At 39.9% G+C, this 21140-nt stretch overlaps 1 protein-coding gene across 1 annotated transcript in view; it reads right to left on the reverse strand.

The window, feature by feature from the left end:
- Positions 1-1429: 1429 nt before the first annotated feature.
- LOC125233095 (transcription initiation factor TFIID subunit 1) overlaps positions 1430-21140 on the reverse strand; it is a 47489-nt gene continuing 27778 nt past the window's right edge. Inside the window, 19 exon segments of the mRNA XM_048138958.1 lie at positions 1430-1707; positions 2689-2790; positions 6396-6526; positions 7633-7734; positions 9130-9186; positions 9474-9642; positions 10281-10423; positions 11408-11570; positions 12917-13047; positions 14135-14279; positions 14919-15155; positions 16149-16337; positions 16856-16999; positions 17550-17735; positions 18565-18610; positions 18612-18699; positions 19202-19286; positions 19726-19925; positions 20602-20713. Of these exon segments, the coding sequence (XP_047994915.1) occupies positions 1603-1707; positions 2689-2790; positions 6396-6526; positions 7633-7734; positions 9130-9186; positions 9474-9642; positions 10281-10423; positions 11408-11570; positions 12917-13047; positions 14135-14279; positions 14919-15155; positions 16149-16337; positions 16856-16999; positions 17550-17735; positions 18565-18610; positions 18612-18699; positions 19202-19286; positions 19726-19925; positions 20602-20713 (2535 nt within the window). The 3' untranslated portion in view covers positions 1430-1602.

Genomic DNA, 21140 nt, shown 5'->3' on the forward strand with positions numbered 1-21140 from the left:
AGATTGCGGGTTACGCAATGTGGCTGTGTGCCGTGTGTTTTTCCGTTGGTGGATAGCCAATGATGCAGATTGCGGGTTACGCAATAAGGGCTGTGTGCCGTGTGTTTTTCATTGGTCGTTTTGGCCAATGATGCAGATTGCTGGTTACGCAATAAGGGCTGTGTGCCGTGTGTTTTTCATTGGTCGTTTTGGCCAATGATGCAGATTGCGGGTTACGCAATGAGGGCTGTGTGCCGTGTGTTTTTCATTGGTGGTTTTGGCCAATGAAGCGATTGCGGGTTACGCAATGTGGGCTGTGTGCCGTGAGTTTCCCGTTGGTGGTTAGCCAATGAAGCGCATTGCGGGTTACGCAATGTGGGCTGTGTGCCGTGTGTTTTCCGTTGGTGGTTAGCCAACGATGCAGATTGCGGGTTACGCAATGTGGGCTGTGCGCTGGTTCGGTGCGACAGTGTTGTTTTTCATTAGTAGTTAACCAACGATGCGGATTGGTTTGACGACTGCGTATTTACCGAACCGAACCGATGTCGTTTTGGTGATTAGCCATCCAGATAGATTATTGCGAACTTGTTTTGTTCATGACATGATGATTACACAGGCAATTGAATGTTACACTTTTGAACTCTACAACGTGATTGTTACAGTTGCTGAGTTTACTGATATTCATTAATCACTTCCAGCTATGGAGTTACTATTATAGTTGGTGCGGATTGTCACTACGGTTATACTTTGTTTATCCACAAGCTATAATTGTTTAAGCTCCTAAATTGATGATGTTTATAAACCACTTAGCTATTGGTCAGAATAGCCGAGTGAACTGTTATTTCTGCAAAGCTTTTAATTGCAGGTACGCCTTCCCACGAGGGCGTGTGAAAGGTCAGAATGGCCGTGTCGCAGACCGTTTGTTATGACGGCTGCGTCTGATGGAATGTCAAGTATTGTCAAATAGTCAGATTGTCTATGCTTGAGTGTGTTTGACTGCGATACAGTGACGTTAGTTTTAGTATCTGGAACAGCTGTGTATTTATGGCCTGGCTGATTAGACAGCAGTTGGAAAAGGGCAGAGATTAGAAAGAGGAGACTTGTCAATAAAAATATGAAAGGTGTCGCGGTCAACCACGCTACGTTCCATGTTTATGTTTATTATTATTGAATTGTTGAATAGTTAATCATTGTTGTTATTCCTTAAATATTTAGCTCACTATTAGTGCGTGTGTTATTCTCGTGATGTCCGACGACCCTCCTACATACCTATATACTATATTGTGTAATATTACAGCAATAAAGATATTTGATTTGATTCAGCTCGCGACAGCTTTTGTAACTACCATAAAAATTACAAATAATTTTTTTACGTTTCTTAAATAAGTAGGTACATACAAGTACAGAGTAAAGAGAGAGAGAGAGAGAGGAACATGAAAATAAAAATGAATTTCATTCCAAATATTCTTTATTGTGCATCTAATCTTCGCGTGTGACAAAGTAACAATAAAATCTTAGATCATATTATATCAAACGTTAATTCGTGTATTCTTATCACCGTAATATAATTCATAGGTCAATAACGAGTTATGTACAAAGTCATCTTGAGGTACGTCGATAGTGTTATTTTGATCGAGTAAATGAAGTTATATTTAAAACCATAACCCGTCTTCTGCCTCTTCTTCGCTGTCGGTCAACTTGGAGATCGTCTTGTATTGCGGGATCCGGCTGCAAAGTGAAATAAATAGTACATTACGATACAAGTGAGGATAAAAAGGAAGTTCGAAACGAATGGCGATAAATTAAGACACGACCGAGGAGTGTGTTTTAAATCGACACGAGCTACGAATTTCCTTTCGCGCGCGACGTTTTTCAGTACAGATGACCATCTGAAATTTCGACCTGACAAAAAAAGACCACTTCTCGCACTAGTGCGACAGAAAAGCAACATCTGTACAGAAATAGTACATTACGATACAAGTGCGTAAAAAAAGTAAGTTCGAAACGAGTGGCGATAAATTTAAACACGACCAAAGGGAGTGTTTTAAATCGACACGACTTACGAATTCCCTTTTCGCACGTGTATCGTACGACGTTTTTCAGTACAGATGCTTCTCCGAAGTTTCGACCTGACATGTAATGAACCACTTCTAGCACTAGTGCGATAAAAAAGCAACATCTGTACTGAAAAATTATATCTCAGATGGCAAACCAATGGCGTTGACAAGGGCCAGACAAATTAGATTTATAAAAAAAAACTTCTAGGTATAAACTCACAACAAGGTGTAAATCGTTCGATCGACGCTCAAAACTTAGATTTTAAGGGCGAATCAACTTTTTGACCGACTCAAATCTGTCCGCACATTCTTAGGTATAAATTTCACAAATAATGAATTTTATTGGTATTTTTCACTTTACCCTGTATATTAAAACATAACGTTAAATCGATCTGAAACTTTGCTCAAAATTTCTTAGATACATTTTTATTAAAAAGTTGATTCGCCCTTTGCTTGATTTGCAAGTTTTGATACTGACCGTATATATTCTTTCGCTAGCAAAATTAGTTTTCTGAGACCTAATGGATTCACTCTTTGACCGTCAAATACGTCGACTGACAGGTGAGTATCTTCTGTCGTGTTTTCCAACATGGTTCACGATAACACAACGTAATAGGCGGCGCTTAAAGGTATTAACTCATTGTCAACTAACCTGCCAGTTCTCAGGCGGTTCTTCTTTGAACTGCGGTGGTTCTATGGAAGAACCCTCCATCATGGGAGGTTCCATGTGCATATCGGGCTCTATTGGCTCCTCCTAAACACAAAAGAAAACATTAGAACGCAAGTCATTGTCAATAACTATAGTTAAAACCGCATGACCGCAAACCTATCGACACGGAATCTGCTCTAGTAAACTCTTGATGTCTTACTTTGTGAAAGTAACAATTAGGTTGAGGTTGGTTATTTTAGCTAAAAAACGCGTTGCTCTTGTGAATAAAAGTATACTTTTAACGCTTTTCAAAGTAGGTCCCACCCGTCACAGTGACGGGTGAGCAAAATGGGTTATCTGATAAAACTTGAGTTAATGAGTATAAAATCCTTCTTTTAAGTTTAGTTAAACCTAACTGGGTTATATTAAAGCAAATTATATGTCTAATATTGCTTAATTCGGCTGTGGTATTACTTTTTAGAACACAATGAATGCAATGAGGCCTATGAGTCAGGAAGAAGTCTTTTTCATTAAAACTGGTTAAATTTTTGACATTATTTCTGACCCACTGATAAAAGTATGTGGTAATAGACTGTTTGACAAGGTTTGACAATTTTCTGAACCTTTAAAAATTCAAGTTGAAAAAATATTTTTTTTGGTTTAATGCTCTAAGAAAACTACTGAAATTATTACTTGTAACATTAAATAATTAATAAAAGAGCTGATTTAAAGTAAATACAAACGAACTGTCTTTATATTTTTCATATATTTGTATACTCAAATGTTACTCGTCCCACCCGTCACAAAGCGCTGTCCCACCCGTCACAAGCATTGAGAAGCAAAATTATTTTTGTTTTACGAGTTATTTGCGTAAATTATACTAATACCTAATCTATATAATATCAGGAATTAAATAAAAAATGGTTGTTTAACAAAAGTTTCGTAGTTTCTTACCAATTGCGAATTGTGTAAGTCAAGTCGGAGAGGAGTTGAAGTCCCACCCGTCACACTTCTTATACCATCAATTTCTCATAATAATAATGACATTTTCATATTTTTTTTGATGGTACAGTACGCATTGATTATTCAAGTAATTGATAATGTCATATTTAATACGCTAATTGTTGCCGTTTGGCAGAAATAAAGCAAAATGTAGACAAAAAAGAGTATAAATATCCCACCCGTCACAATGGAATGACCCTCTAGTCGACCAAAAATAGCTCGTGAGCATGAAGATGCTTACGCGTCGTTATCACTGACCGCATGCTTACGCTTGTTCATGCTAACGAGCGATTTTTCCGCATCGATAGGTTTGGAAAGACCCTGTGTACGGAAATACTATTTATCAGCTTATCTTAGGTATCACGAGCTGTGCTGGTATGTCAACATACCTGGACAATACTAGGGGAGGTGTACTAATCTGTCAACTTACCTTGATGAATAGAGAAGGTGACTGATGAGCATACATCGGGGTTTTGGGAGCGGGAATGATTTACACTAGCCCAAAAAGGGTGAAAATGATGAACAACAGACATTACTATAACATTTCTAGGTACATTTGGAGCCAGATACATAGTTTAATAACATTATCCAGTATTAAACAGTAATTCAAGTTACTATAAACAGAGTTATAAATACACAAATTCATTCCCGCTCCCAAAACTCCGATGTATGCTGATGAGTCAACCTTGACGACAGTAATGGAGGCATACTGGTGGCGTAGCCGAATGGCATTACTGCGACGCGAAACGAAAACGAAAGGCAGCGAAAGGTGGTCTGGCTCTGTCGCGCCAATACGCAAGAGCAACAGAGATAGATATCTACGAGCGTTTCGTTTCGTGAGCGTTTGTGCCATTCGGCTACGTACCCTGGTCAGACAACATACCTTGACGACAATAGGGACGGTATACTCATTTGACAATATACTTTGACAGCAGTAGGGGAGGTGGTGTACTGATCTGACATCATACCCTGACGACAGTAATGGAGGTATTTTGGTCTGACAACATACCTTGACGACAGTAATGGAAGTATTCTGGTATGTCAACGTACCTTGACGACAGTAATGGAGGTATTTTGGTCTGACAACATACCTTGACGACAGTAATGGAGGTATTTTGGTCTGACAACATACCTTGACGACAGTAATGGAGGCATACTGGTGGCGTAGCCGAATGGCATTACTGCGACGCGAAACGAAAACGAAAGGCAGCGAAAGGTGGTGTGGCTCTGTCGCGCCAATACGCAAGAGCAATAGAGATAGATATCAACGAGCGTTTCGTTTCGTGAGCGTTTGTGCCATTCGGCTGCGTACCTTGGTCAGACAACATACCTTGACGACAATAGGGACGGTATACTCATTTGACAATATACTTTGACAGCAGTAGGGGAGGTGTACTGATCTGACATCATACCCTGACGACAGTAATGGAGGTATTTTGGTCTGACAACATACCTTGACGACAGTAATGGAAGTATTCTGGTATGTCAACGTACCTTGACGACAGTAATGGAGGTATTTTGGTCTGACAACATACCTTGACGACAGTAATGGAGGTATTTTGGTCTGACAACATACCTTGACGACAGTAATGGAGGCATACTGGTGGCGTAGCCGAATGGCATTACTGCGACGCGAAACGAAAACGAAAGGCAGCGAAAGGTGGTGTGGCTCTGTCGCGCCAATACGCAAGAGCAATAGAGATAGATATCAACGAGCGTTTCGTTTCGTGAGCGTTTGTGCCATTCGGCTGCGTACCTTGGTCAGACAACATACCTTGACGACAATAGGGACGGTATACTCATTTGACAATATACTTTGACAGCAGTAGGGGAGGTGTACTGATCTGACATCATACCCTGACGACAGTAATGGAGGTATTTTGGTCTGACAACATACCTTGACGACAGTAATGGAAGTATTCTGGTATGTCAACGTACCTTGACGACAGTAATGGAGGTATTTTGGTCTGACAACATACCTTGACGACAGTAATGGAGGTATTTTGGTCTGACAACATACCTTGACGACAGTAATGGAGGCATACTGGTGGCGTAGCCGAATGGCATTACTGCGACGCGAAACGAAAACGAAAGGCAGCGAAAGGTGGTGTGGCTCTGTCGCGCCAATACGCAAGAGCAATAGAGATAGATATCAACGAGCGTTTCGTTTCGTGAGCGTTTGTGCCATTCGGCTGCGTACCTTGGTCAGACAACATACCTTGACGACAATAGGGACGGTATACTCATTTGACAATATACTTTGACAGCAGTAGGGGAGGTGTACTGATCTGACATCATACCCTGACGACAGTAATGGAGGTATTTTGGTCTGACAACATACCTTGACGACAGTAATGGAAGTATTCTGGTATGTCAACGTACCTTGACGACAGTAATGGAGGTATTTTGGTCTGACAACATACCTTGACGACAGTAATGGAGGTATTTGGTGTGACAACATACCTTGACGACAGTAATGGAGGTATTCTGGTATATCAACGTACCTTGACGACAGTAATGGAGGTATTTTGGTCTGACAACATACCTTGACGACAGTAATGGAGGTATTTGGTGTGACAACATACCTTGACGACAGTAATGGAGGTATTTTGGTCTGACAACATACCTTGACGACAGTAATGGAGGTATTTTGGTCTGACAACATACATTGACGACAGTAATGGAGGTATTTTGGTCTGACAACGTACCTTGACGACAGTAGGGAAGGTGTACTGCGACGAATGCTGGTCGAGATCCACGAAGTCTTGCTGCGGTTCTACGGGTTCACGTTTTATCAGGAACTCTGATGTGTCGAACGGCTCTACTGTCGAATCATCCTCTGTAATCATAAATAAGATATATTGATATTCACAGCACGCCTTCTAACATGGAATTGTTTTATCTTTGTAAGAGAAAGAACTCAATATTTTTCCCTTAGAAAATCAAACTCATAAAACTTTAGTCAGTTACAAAATTAAGGATTGTAAAGTACTTCCTTCGTTGTATTCAATTTTTTAAAGGTATTTTTCAATTTCTAAAATTATGCAAGCAGGTTCAATAATTAATTTTATTTTTTTATCGATTCTGTCTTAAGGGGACCCAAACACTATATTTTTATTTTCATTATTTTCCGGACGATATAAGATATTGTCAGTTAAAAAAAGAAGAAAAAAATTAAAGCACCGAATAACTGCAAGCCATTATAGTCAGACGAACGGACGACGAAAAAAATGAGTCTATTTAGATTATTTTCAAGGCCTAAAAGTGAGTCTACAACTCATAGATTCACTATTTACAGCTTGGCATAAAAGAGTAGAAATGCAACTAACTCACAGAACCAGATTTAATTTAATTTTATTTATTTACGATTACCAACAGATAATACATGCATGCTCAACAGATGCATGCTCTTAAATCTACTTACAAAAGTCTTAACTGATGCTTATCTAATTATAGGTAACCACAGCTTACATAGGTGTCTTTTACCAGTATTTAGATAGAAGAAACAAGTTCATCTATTTGTATGGCGGCCGAACGTGTCAGATTTTGTACTGAAGTTGTTACTTGCCTGTGATTTTAAATATGTCTTAGGCCCTTGAGTGTTCGTAATTTTTGCGTTGTTGTAATTAAATATCACGTAATGAGGCATTTTTAATGTTTTTGTTGACCTCGACTTACAATAATTGACGCCCGAAAGCTGCAAGCTGCGATTAAAGACGGACAACTCGGTGGATTTTACTGAGTTCATTTGACACGCTAAGTAGGCACGTTTGCTTGATCTATGGTATATATGACATCTGTGAACTAACATTTTTTTATTTATTATGGCAACACTTACTGTTCTCGTACAAAAGTGACTCAATAATTGCCACATGTCAAACGGTTTACATAGACTGTGGCGCCCCTATTAGTTTCTACTATTTTTTGCCAAGCTGTTTTACTTACCTGGGCGCACAGAAAGCTGAACCATAGTGTCATCGTTCGTTTCCACCTCTTCGAGCCCCGAGCTTCCGCTGTCCGAGTATTGAAGATCTGCGTCAAGAGACACTAAAATAGAGTAATAGAAGAAAACATGTTGTAGAAGCGATATGGTTACTTGTTATGGTCACCTGCCTACCTGTTTACCTTTGTAGGTGGTCAATAACCCGATGATTTGGTGGTATCTAAACAAACACACACACACGCATATACTTCTATTAAAACACAACTTGGTAAGAGTTCTACTAAGTTTACAGATTTAAATTTGCAGCAAATAAGTAGTTCTTACCCTCGTACCAATGAGTTTTTCGGAACTTATGTGCGAAATGTCATTTGATATTTGCCAGTCGCTTTTCGGTGAAGGAAAACACTGTGAGAAAATCTAATCCAATCTAATCTCATCATGGTAAACCAGAGTTACATTTTTTTTAAATCTCATCACTTATTAGAATTTTATATAATACTTACTTATGTATATTAACTGTGTTTACCATTGAATAAATTATTGAATCTGAATCTGAATCTCAATAAGGCCTAGTTACCCTTCGTGTTAAAAGATCAGTTGGCAGACTTTTGTAAATCTAGTGCCTACGCCAAATCTCGGGATTAGTTGTCAAAGCGGACACCAGGCTCCCATGAGCCTTGGTAAATGCCGGGATAACGCAAGGGATTATCTAATTATGGTAGTATCTAAACAGAGTTCTAAGTTGACATATTTAAAGGACCATGGGCAGAAATGTCCCCACCCACCAACAGAAATGAAAATAGATCTTAGCAACCTGATGATTTTTTACTATGACGAGGATCGCCATATGTATGGGGTTTTCTTGGAAAACCGTGTTTTGTTTTTACATATTTTTTGCTCATTTCATTGAAGGTTTTTGTTTTTTTATTATACTAGTTGATTGATAAACAAGCATGCGGGGCTGCGTGATAGTAAACAGTCACCGCAGCCTATAGACGGATGTAACAACTCATTTAACAAGATTTCTGTCCTAAATATATATTTGTGAAGTATTATTGTTAGTAACATAATATTTTTTCAACCTTCTCTTTGTAACTTTCAATGAGATGAGCAAAAAATATGTAAAAACAAAACACGGTTTTCCTAGAAAACCCCATACATAGGGCGATTCTCGTCATACTAAAAAATCATCAGTTTGCCAAGATCTATTAAATGAGACATGTTTCATTTCTGTTAGTGGGTGGGGACAGTGCCCATACAAATTTGCCCATGGTCCTTTGCGGCAAATAAGTACTTTTATTATATTTCCTAGTGACTTACAGCTTTTTAGAACTTCATTATTATTTACATTACAAATAGTAAAGTTTTTAAGAACACATTTACCAAGACGTCCATTACGTCCAAGATCGAAGTCATTAGGGCAGAATTGTTTAACATAGAACACTATTGACATAATGTCATATATAAATACAAATAGGTTAAAAAACGGAGTACTTTACCTTCTTCCAAACTATTTTGATCCTTCCTTGGTCGACCCCGCTTCCTCGGAGTTGCTCCTGAGAAAGAAGATACATTTGTAAACTATTTCATTTAGGTATCTCAGATACTAGCATTAGAGAGAAATATAGTTACCATCAAAAGAAACGTAGAAGCAGACTCTCGGGTAGAGGACTCTTGCTGTCCTTGCTGACTCAGTGATGTATCATCAAAATTATAATGCACTTACCGACCTCATACAGCCTTGAAATTTGGCATGCAAATAGACCGTCTCGAGTATTCAAAGGATAAAATACTAAAAATGCTATAAGAAAAATATTTACTCTTAAAAAAATCAATATTCTACCGTCAACGGAAGTGCTGGGGGGTTTGTATTTTCTCGGGCGTCCTCTGCCGCGTTTCTCGTCGCTGGGTGGAGGAGGTTCCTCAGGCTCATCGGATTGTTCCGCTTCTTCTAACATCTTTTGCTGCACGCGAGCTATGTTCGCTTCCAGTTGGCTCACGTTTTCGCCGAACTGTGGCAAAGGAGAACGATATTACTTCTATAATACTTAGACGTTTTAGACGAAAGCAGCAGGGCAAAATTATTATATATTTGTGCATGTTTGTATGCCTTACAATCGCCCACGATAACTTGGATATCACGTAAGAATTCAGCCCGAATGTGGTATTTCACAACAAAGTTTATAACTAGAATACATTGACCTGCTCAAGCGCTTCTCGTGTGACCAAATATGACTTCAACCTGCCTTTTGAAAGAATAGTTGATTGTTGGGGACGTCACATAGGAATATCGAGACGACTAAAAAAACTAATTAGTCTGTCAGTTAGATTATCAAATAATTTTAGATACGTATTTTTTCTTATTTCTTGTAAACGAAAAATGACGACGGTACAGTGCGTTGAAGTTTCGCGTGACGTCACACCTAGGTACAATTTTTACTTAGAAGTGACGTCACAAGCCCCCACTCTGGAACTTTGATGCTCTATATCTTTGTATTTTTTCATTAATAAGAAAAAGCGAAAAATATGTGTTCAGTATTTTTGGACGATCTAACTGACGGACTAAACAGAATGCCATTTTTTTATGTAGTCGTCATCCCTTTTCTGGACAACTGTTGTTTCACAATGTGTACACGCAGAATACACTGACCTGTTCTAACGCCTCTTGTGTGACCTTGAGAATGGCCTCAGCCTGCCTTGTGAACTGCGAATTGAGTCCGTTGTACGCCTTACAATTGTCCACAATAAGTTGGATGTCGCGAAGAAACTCCGCCCGGCTATGGTATTTGTGAGCTGTGAATAAATCACAATTTAATTATACAATATTACTAGTCAAGTTATCAATTAATGAAGTTTATCGATCAATGAGCTTCTATTTTCGTGCTTCCATGAAGATATACAGGTAAATATAATTATCTCCCCTATGTACCCAGATAGGGTCTCTATTGGTCCCCATAAAGTCTTTAGTCATAAATGTATCGATTTTTTCAGAAATTCTTAACTTTTCAGGATTGTCAATTGTCATAAAACGAACCTAACCTAACCTATTTATAGATGACCTTGATCAAAACCCTGAAAATTCAACCGTTTCAGAATAATGACTAATGATAATCTGGCAATCATTACGTTATGACTTTTAATCATTATTCTAAACAAAGGGATCCGGTCCAGATACTATTTAACAGGTTAAACACACTTTTATATTAATCTCACTCGTTTCATAGGCAATTATAGGTATATACTTTCATCTCTTTACAATTTTTCTTATCCTGTTCAATTATGTGTTGACGTGATCTGATCTGGTTCCGTCAGAATATCAGTGCTGCTGCCTCAGGGCGTAGCATCATACAGAGCCAGAGCCCTTTTGTCCTGTTGCGACGCGCATATATATATATAAACTATTGTAAAAATCTGTGTAATTTCCTGTTTTCCAATTTGATTATTATGTATTTTATATATTTTTTGTAACTTATTTATTTTGTGTATTCTGTGTGGATTGTGACAAGCAAATAATCGGATATCTATCTATCTATCTATCTAGAGTGCACCAATGGTAACCGTGAAAATGTTTAGTAAATTAAATTTCATAGAATGTTTCATAATCCTGTTTTATTTTAGTGACATTGATCACATCAATAACGGAGTTGTGATCGGGACAACTGGGGATCAGATCACTAAATCATCTGTCATCATTCAACTAGCTACGACAGTACGTTGTCGAGAATAAAAGACAACATCAGCTACTCGTCGCGTATAGACGACGAATATCAAACCCACCTTGTATTTTCTTCGCCATAGTTTCCATATCAATTGGCTTCTTGATGACGTTGTAGTAGTCCTTCACTTGTTTCTTGTTGACAGGTTTGAGGAACGGCCAGGCTTCGGGCATAACCTTCAGCTTGGTAGTCAGCAAGTTGTCGAGTATGAACGACAATGCCACCTGCAACAATAATAAATAATTAACCACTGTCACGTGACGCCAGCTGGTGTGAATTGGCAATACTACGATGTATATATTTTGTTGCAGTGCTAAGATACACATACAGCGGAGAATATAATATAGTTTTAGCCGTGACGACGACCAAAGTAGAAAATATCATCTCAGTAAGTATATGGGTCAAATAGATTTAGTAAAAACTTTTTTCGACAATATTATAAAAGTTGACGACTCTGATTCGTACGTAGTAAATAATATTTTCTTATTGGAGACTCAAGTACACCTGTGCTCAGTTTTGGAATAGGGAAAAATTTGTCCATATCCCTAAAATAAATATTTTTACCATGCACGATAATGATAAGAAAAACATGGACAAAGTAATTTTGATTTAAGCAGATAACTTCAAGGTTGCGCTTTGCTCCTTTTTCAATAGAAATAAGACAGAGAAGAGATCAAATGTGTCAGCTTTTTGTAGACTTTATTAGTTCAAATGTTGTGTTTACCTGTAATACGTTATATATTAATCATGTACTTAATTTTAGTAAAAACTACGTAAGATTCATTGTAATAACTGTTGGTAAACCTTTAAATAAATAAAAAAAAATCCAATTTATATTTAATATACATACATACATACAATCACGCCTGTATCCCATAAAGGGGTAGGCAGAGCACATGAACTACTAAGTTTCAGTGCCACTCTTGGCAAAAAGGGGTTGAAAGAAATCCAAATTGTGACATTGCAGTGACAGGTTGCCAGCCTCTCCTGCGCCACAATTTGACCCATATCCCACAGTCGCCTTCTACGACACCCACGGGAAGAAAGGGGGTGGTGAAATTCTTAACCCGTCACCACACGGGCAATTATTAATTATATAATTTAATATGTCGGATAGAAATTAAAGTACTACCAGATGTCATTACTATGCCGTTCAAATACTTTTTCACAATAAGAGTTTTGAATGATTAACGGTTATATTCATTAGACTTATATTGACCGGGATATAGACTGTGAGTGTAGTGCGTTTCGAATCGTCATTTCGAGCCATCGAGTGTGAATGCGACCGGTGGTAACGCTGAAAGTGAACGCAGCCGACGCGCTTGAAGGAGGGTAAATCGTGCGCTGTCTATACAACTTTAACATCCACCCGTCTTCGTCAGTTTTCCGTGATCATGATGCATGCAACTGCGTCGAAATATCGGGAGCTCGACAAAAATCAAAAAGGTATTCACGGTCAATATAAGTCTACGTTTTGACAGTTCTGAAAGAATCTGATTTGACTAAAATAAATAGCCTATTGCCAATACAAATACTAAATACATACATAATTTCAAATGTTCAACATTACCTGATCATTATCGTCTAGCAGCGGATTGATTTGCTTCTCCAATTTCATCAGTTGTTCTTCTTTCTCGGCCAGTTTCTCGACGCACCTCTGCAGCATACGTTGTGCGGCCACGGTCAGGCTGCTTGTCGCTCCTACAATACAGAAATATATAGGTGAAAAACCTAAAAAGTCACCGTTGTATGTGTGAGTGACGTGGTTTGAATAGGCGTTTGTTTTGTTTGTGTTACTAATTTTAAATATGTGTTCTCTATTCGAACACGTCACTCACACATACAACAGGTGACTTTCTTAAGTTTTTCACCTATAGTTGTAATTATTGTAAGTGAAGGGCCTAAGTGGACGTTACGGCTCAGCCACGACATTGGTCTTAAGCGAGGCAGCGGTGAGCGGCGGCCATACATTGGAAGCGAGATACAGCGATGGGACTTTTCATTCGCACGTACTTATGGCTGCCGCTCACCGCTGCCGCGCTTTTTTTTTATACTACGTCGGTGGCAAACAAGCATACGGCCCGTCTGATGTAAAGCGGTCACTGTAAACCTATGGACGCCTGCAACTCAAACAGTGTCACATCCGTAAGTCCTCCCGTCATCAGCACACCGCACCCTCGTTGAGCTCTTACAGCGCTTAGAAAAATGTTGTGGCTGGGCCGTTAGTACGGAGCGTTTGGCCGGGCATGCAGCGGGGAGGACGAGCGTGCGTATTATGCTATGCAGCGTGAACTCAGCAGGGCAATCATGGTCGGGCCGCTTATTATAGCGCGATAGGGACGGCCTGATGTTTTATCATTTACAGTGTGCGTACAGTCAACCAACTGGAACCCTAGGCCACTCTACAACCATGTCAAAATGATAAGCATTAAGGGATTTCTTACAATCTGATTTATAACGTCACTACGACATAGTTCTACAGTGGCCTAGGGTTCCAATTGGTTGACTGTACCTAGCCGAATGCACAAACGTTCCTGAAACGCTCACGATAATATCTCTTTCGTAGCTATCTATCTCTATCGCTCTTGCGTATTGGCGCGACAGAGCCAGACTACATTTCTTCGGCGTTTGGCCTGTCAAAGTTGTGCCAATGTTGCGTCAAACGGAACTATAGACTTGATTAGATGCTGACCGAGAGACTGGCGTCAGTGTGTAGTGTTTTAAGGAATTGGGCATGATAGTAGATGTAGTCAGGTAGAATGATGGCATGAGGATATGAGTGTAGTACCGTTGTATAGTGTCGAGTTCTCGACAATCTGGTTGACGTCCGCAAGGAAGTCCTCCCGGCTGTGATAGTGCTTCTGGCGAAGGTTGTCCCGGATAGTTTGTAAGTCCATCGGGCGAGAGACGATGTGATAGTAGTCTGCTACCAACTGAACAAAAGAAGACATAATTAATTACTAAAATCATCCTAATAATACTTACCTACCTACCTACCTAGAAGATTATTAGAATTATTTTACTATAACTACTTAGGCAATGAGTATTTCTAATACTCTAAATAAAGGATCACTTCTTCTTTTTTCGGCCGGTCGCTTGACGAAGTAGTCGCAAGGCTCGCTGAGCGTGGCACGGCGTTCTTTAGACAGTGTCACCTATTATAATGAGACTTACCTTAGGATTGACGGGCAGTAAGAACGGTTAAACATCAGGTAGGTGTCTCATATGAGTCAGCAAATCTTCTAACAGAAAAGACAGAGTGACCAAAGGATCAGTTCGCCTTCGCTCGGCCGGTCGCTTGACGAAGTAGTCGCAAGACCCGCTGAGCGTGCCGCGGTGTTGCTTGGACAGTGTCATCTTTTATAGTGAAACTTACCTTAGGATTGACAGGTAGTAAAAACGGTTGAACATCAGGTAGGTGTCTCATGTGTGTCAGCACATCTTCTAACAGAGAAAACAGAGTGACCAAAGGATCAGTTCTTCTTCTTTCAGTCGGTCGCTTCACGAAGTAGTCGCAAGACTCGCTGAGCGAGCCGCGGTGTTACTTGGACAGTGTCATTAGTGAGACTTACCTTAGGATTGACAGGCAGTAAGAACGGCTGAACATCAGGTAGGTGTCTCATATGAGTCAGCACATCTTCCAAAAGCGACGAGAGAGTGACCAAAGGATCAGTTCTTCTTCGTTCGGCCGGTCGCTTGACGAAGTAGTCGCAAGACTCGCTGAGCGTGCCGCGGCGTTGCTTGCGGCCACCCGGGCGGTTCTCGCTGCGCCGGCCGCTGCCACGGCGTTTGAGCTCGTCGGCGGATTGCTGCGGACAAACAAGGAATTAATTAATACGAAACGAAAACAGGTTTTCGGATTTTCATTTAAGCCAAATCTGCCGTAATATCTAAAGGGGTCCACGAATTGAATTAAGTTCGCTGTGCGATAACCTGTAGCGTGACACGCCACACTAACATTACTACTCCTAATCATATATCGCTCCTTTGTCTAGTGACAAGTATGACCGGCTATAGTATATAAAGAGCATGATGCATTTTATACACCACTGTCACTAGCGAGAATATTGCGCTAAAACGCTCGTCAGTCGAATAATCATATGTATATTTTCTGTGATTGTATTTAAATTTGCAGTATAATATTAAAGAAACGCGAACGCGAAGCGCTTATGTAGTCTATTGGCCAAGTCGATCACTGTCGATGTTTTCATTGCGATGAATATCTGTATTTTTAATTTGCGCACCATATTAAAGCCTACTTGTCTATATACGTGTCTCTGATATCCTAGTAACTTACGCTTGGGGATATGAGCTCAGTGCCCGATTATTTCATGGTCTCTTTCGAACTATAAGCGCGATGCCTTTCTATAGTCTGTCAAGCAGTTTTCGTTAGTAGAAAAACGAAAAAAAAGAAATCAACCCTAGAAAGTAAGAATTTCACGCCTTTTCTAGTGACAAGTAAGACCGGCCGTGTCAAAAGAGCACGAATCACTTTGTACCGCTGTCGCTGGCGAATATAAGTGTGATACATCATTTTATCGTTTCTTTGCAAGCATATTGCGCTAGAGCGCTCTTCAATAGTTTTACCAATTGCATCCTTATGTCATTTTATTTAGATCTCTAGTATAATATTACAGAAACTATAAGCGCGAAGCGCTTACGTAGTCTGTTGACAAGAATCGACCACTGTAGTTTTTTTTATTGCGCTTGATATCTACATTTATATATTTTGAGTGTCACCGTCATATTAAAGCGTACTAGAAGCCCTAAACTTCCAATTTCTAACAAAAGAAACATGTTACCTTCATGAGCTTAGTGGGCAGCGTGAGCTTGACGCCGTCCACGTAGCCGGTGTCCTCCTCGTCGGGCTCCGGCGCGGGCTCCGCGTCCGTCTCCGGGGGCGAGAGGGCGCGCCCCCCATCGACCCCGTGTACAGGGGGCACGCCTTGTGTACGCACGTGCCTTACTTGTCTATACGTGTCTCTGATATCCTAGTAACTTACGCTTAGGGATATGAGCTCAGTGCACGACTATTTCGTGGTCTCTTTCGAACTATAAGCGCGCGCCTTTCTATAGTCTGTCACTAGTTTTCGTAAGTAGCAAAACGAAAAAAAATTGGCAATTGTTTATCGTCCCAAGAAATTTTGAATTTCGCACCTTTTCCTAGCGACTAACTTGTTATGACCGACTATATCAAAACAGCACGAATCACTTTATAAACCGCTGTCGCTGGCAATATAAGCATGTAATACATCATTTTATCGTTTCTTTGTAAGCATATTGCGCTAAAGCGCTCTTCAATTGTTTTACCAATTTCCTTATGTCATTTTATTTAGATCTCAAGTATAATATTACAGAAACTATAATACGTAGTCTGTTGACAAGAATCGACCACTCTAGTTTTTTTTATATTGCGCTTGATATCTACATTTATATATTTTGAGTGTCACCGTCATATTAAAGCGTACTTGAAGCCCAAAACTTTCAATTTCTAACAGAAGAAACTTACCTTCATGAGCTTAGTGGGCAGCGTGAGCTTGACGCCGTCCACGTAGCCGGTGTCCTCCTCGTCGGGCTCCGGCGCGGGCTCCGCGTCCGTCTCCGGGGGCGACGAGGGCGCGCCCCCCATCGACCCCGTGTACAGGGGGCACGCCTTGTGTACGCATGTGCCCTACTTGTCTATACGTGTCTCTGATACGCTTGGGGATATGATCTCAGTGCCCGATTATTTCATGGTCTCTTTCGAACTATAAGCGCGATGCTTTTCTATAGTCTGTCAAACAGTTTTCGTAAGTAGAAAAACGAAAAAAAAAAATCAACCCTAGGAAGTAAGAATTTCACGCCTTTTTCTAGTGACAAGTATGACCGGCCATGTCAAAAGAGCACGAATCACTTTATGTACCGCTGTCGCTGGCGAATATAAGTGTGATACATTATTTTATTGCTTCTTTACCAGCATATTGCGCTAGAGCGCTCTTCAATTGTTTTACTAATTATCCTTCTGTCATTTTATTTAGATCTCAAGTATAATATTACAGAAACTATAAGCGCGAAGCGCTTACGTAGTCTGTTGACAAGAATCGACCACTGTAGTTTTTTTTATTGCGCTTGATATCTACATTTATATATTTTGAGTGTCACCGTCATATTAAAGCGTACTGGAAGGCCTAAACTTTCGATTTCTAACAGAAGTAACATTTTACCTTCATGAGCTTAGTGGGCAGCGTGAGCTTGACGCCGTCCACGTAGCCGGTGTCCTCCTCGTCGGGCTCCGGCGCGGGCTCCGCGTCCGTCTCCGGGGGCGACGAGGGCGCGCCCCCCATCGACCCCGTGTACAGGGGGCACGCCTTGTTTGTGCGCATGTGCCCTACTTGCCCGCATGCACCGCACTGGGAAAAAAAGGAAAGTTATCTGATTGCTCTAAATTTGTTTTCGACAGCCTGACATTTTAGCATAACTTGCCTTGTCGCGCGCGAGTCCATACTTGAAGTCGCGCTTGATGTATGGACTCGCGCGGGACAAGGCAAGTTGTGCTAAAGGGGCTGGTCTGATAGGATTCTACGGAATGTTGCAAAAATGTCTAAAGTCAAACAATATACAAGGTTTTTTGTCGTCTCTTGCGAGTAGCACCACAAAAACTTTTTCAAGACCCGCCGGCTCCCCGGGAAGGCAGCTCAAAAATTTAAATGACACCTTAATTTATTTTGGCGTAATTCAAAATTGAGTGTTCATTATGTATGGTTTCGAAAGGTTAAATTAGATAAGATTTCAAAATAGTTTTGACTTAGGGTAAATTAGTGATGTGCAAGTTGCGGAAACTTTCCAAAAAAATCTTAAATTTCTTGAAAAATCCACGAAACTTTCGCGAAAAATAAAAGGAATTTAAATTTACTGAAATGGAAAGTTTCCATCCATAAATTGTCCATTTAAAAAAATGTGAAACGTTTCCGAAGTTTTCACCACATACTGTGGGAATTTCAGAATTTTGGCGCAAAGGCTTTCAACCTCGTCACATCAATAGTCAAATTGTTTCTTTCAATTCTTCCAATAACTGGCAACTTTGTAAAAACATTGAACTATCTACATTGGTAAACAGAATCCATTATAGCATAACGGGGCCAGTTACTCAAAGGTGGTTGGTCTTTACTAGAAGTTTTAATATACAAAGGTCTGCATTGATATCCAGTTAAGAGCTCTATAAAATTGAATAGTAACTACCTTTAGTTTCAAGTCCGGTTTCAGCTTAGCGCGCCGACGGGACGGAGTGCAAGTCCGGTTCTTGTTTGATCTGCCCTAATGGTATGAGTCCTGGCGACGCTGATCCCAAGTCGTTTGATGATGACATGCTCATGCCTGTCACACAAGAACAAGGTTTTCATATTGGACATGTCTACATTTTATTTAAGAATGGGTTATTTAAAAAGTTTTGAGCCTAACTGCGTTTTCACATTATCCGATCCGATATCGGATGTAGGACCGATATCCCATACATTACAGGAGCCACCTTAGATTTTTTCCATTGAAATCCTTCCGACATCCGATATCGGATCGGATAATGTGAAAACGCACTTAGGCCCACTTGCACCAACCACCTAACTCAGAGTTAGTGGGCTGTCATCTGTCAAATTCCATATAAAATGGTGCTCCATTTTCGTTGGTGCAAGCTGCCCTTAGTGAAACAGATGGTGCACGGTGAGCGGTTAGTTATTATATATGTAGGTAATTTACACTATATTTTTTTGGTGGAAGACAATAATTAATGCAAAATATGATATACCTACATTATACCAAAAAATATGAGTTTTTTTTACTTCTTGTAAATGATATAATGTAACCAAAATCAAAATATACTTACTGTCATTATTGAACACGCTAGGCGTCGTGACGTTGCCAGCCAGTCTTTCTCTCTCCTGATTTCGTTTGATACGTCTCAGTTGTTCCTAAAACAAAACATACATTAATAGTCATCATAAAAATACATCTACTAAAACTTCATAAACATTGTATACTATATTTATGTAGATCCCGTCCCGTTTATCCTAGGAAAAAAATATCTAACGAAAATAGACTTGCGATGTCTTTTATGAAATAAGCGTAACACAAATTCGACGAGTGAGAACTTAATAATGAAACTTCTTCTTTTTATCATCTTCATTTCTTCCTTCTGAGTTTCATCCATAGTAGCCAACTGTCTTATGAGAGTTATGAGAAAGGGTCGTCTTTAGACGAACTGAATTCTTCTCTTTTCTCTCTTCATCTCTTTCTTCTGAGTTTCGTATAATAGCGATAGGCTTCTATGACGGCGGCCTTCCTTACCAACTCGATGAAGGAATATCTTTGCCTGTGTAGTTATGTATTTAAGATTTAAATAAATCCTACCTGAATTCTTCTCTTTTCTCTCTTCATCTCTTCCTTCTGAGTTTCGTCCATAGTAGCGAACTGTCTTATGAAAGCGTCGTCCTTGGTCGAGCGGATCTTAGTATAGGCTTCAATGACGGCGGCTTTTCGGACGAATTCGACGCGGGTGTAGCGTTGGCCTGACGCGTTGCGGAAGGTGCGCACTATGCGGAGGACTCGACCTAGGATTATTTAAAATGTGGTAGAGTCATACTATTTTGACGGCCATGCCGATGGAAATGTTATTTTAAATGTCAAACTTCTACGAAATTATGGCGTTTACTTAACCCTTGCATAGATAAGGCTATCAAAATCGCTACCAACTTAGTTAAAGACGCCAACACAAACACCAAATTGTCGTTTTTTCTTATAGTCGTGTCCAGTCAAGTGTAAAAATATGGGCGCGTACAACTTATCAAAAATATGTCCCATAGCACTTTATGTCGGCGGAATAAGGTCTCGGTACATATTTTTGAGCGGATAAAATCGATACGCATTTTTGCACTTGACTGTCCACACTGACTAGAAGGGCCGCCATTTTGGTGGCCGAGGGAAATATGCGCGCACGAGCACGGACGTTTTCCACGCGAAGCATTGCATCGCGAGGCTACTCGGTCAGTGTAGACCCGTCAATCTCTTGGAAACTTTTGTATAGGCATACTACAATCATTTTATTTAAAGATTAAATTGCCTGTACAGCAAAATAATTAGAGCCATAAATTACACTTATTTTAATATTGACAAGAATGTTACCACCACAAGGGCTACTGACAAATGTATTGCCATTCCCATTATTAAATCGGAAATGGCGTCTTTTGGTCAAAAACAACACAGCTAAAATAGTGCTTAGAGGTATACCTTGGCTGGAAGACTGTTGCTGATCTTGTTGGTTGATCTGTGGTTTCTTGTCTTGGCCAAGAATCATCTTCCTCAGTTCTGCCCTTTCAGCTTCCTCCCTTTCCATAGATAACTGCAACAAAAGTATAGTTTTATACATCGTTTCATTTACGAAGATGAATTTAATCGCATTTGGACTCGTTACAGTCATGATAGATGATAACAAAGAAACGGTAAACTCAGATCTAGAAGACTTACTCTAGCATTGTTGTGTGTGGGTACTCAGACACCGATATATACATAATATACAAATAGTTGTATACACAGAAAACATCCATGACTCAGGAACAAATATCTGTATATCTGTACACATAACATAACACAAATAAATGCCCTTACCAGCACCGATAGCATGGTCGCGCAATAAATTAAGTCCGCCATTTGTACATGTTTCTTTAGTTGTGCAATAAAGTTTAAATAAATAAATAAAATAAAATAAACGATAAAACAGCAGACCGCTATCGCACTAACAAATAGTGCGAAAAGGACGGCCTGATGTG

This window comes from Leguminivora glycinivorella, chromosome 14 (genome assembly GCF_023078275.1).
Source record: "Leguminivora glycinivorella isolate SPB_JAAS2020 chromosome 14, LegGlyc_1.1, whole genome shotgun sequence".
Taxonomy (NCBI): domain Eukaryota; kingdom Metazoa; phylum Arthropoda; class Insecta; order Lepidoptera; family Tortricidae; genus Leguminivora; species Leguminivora glycinivorella.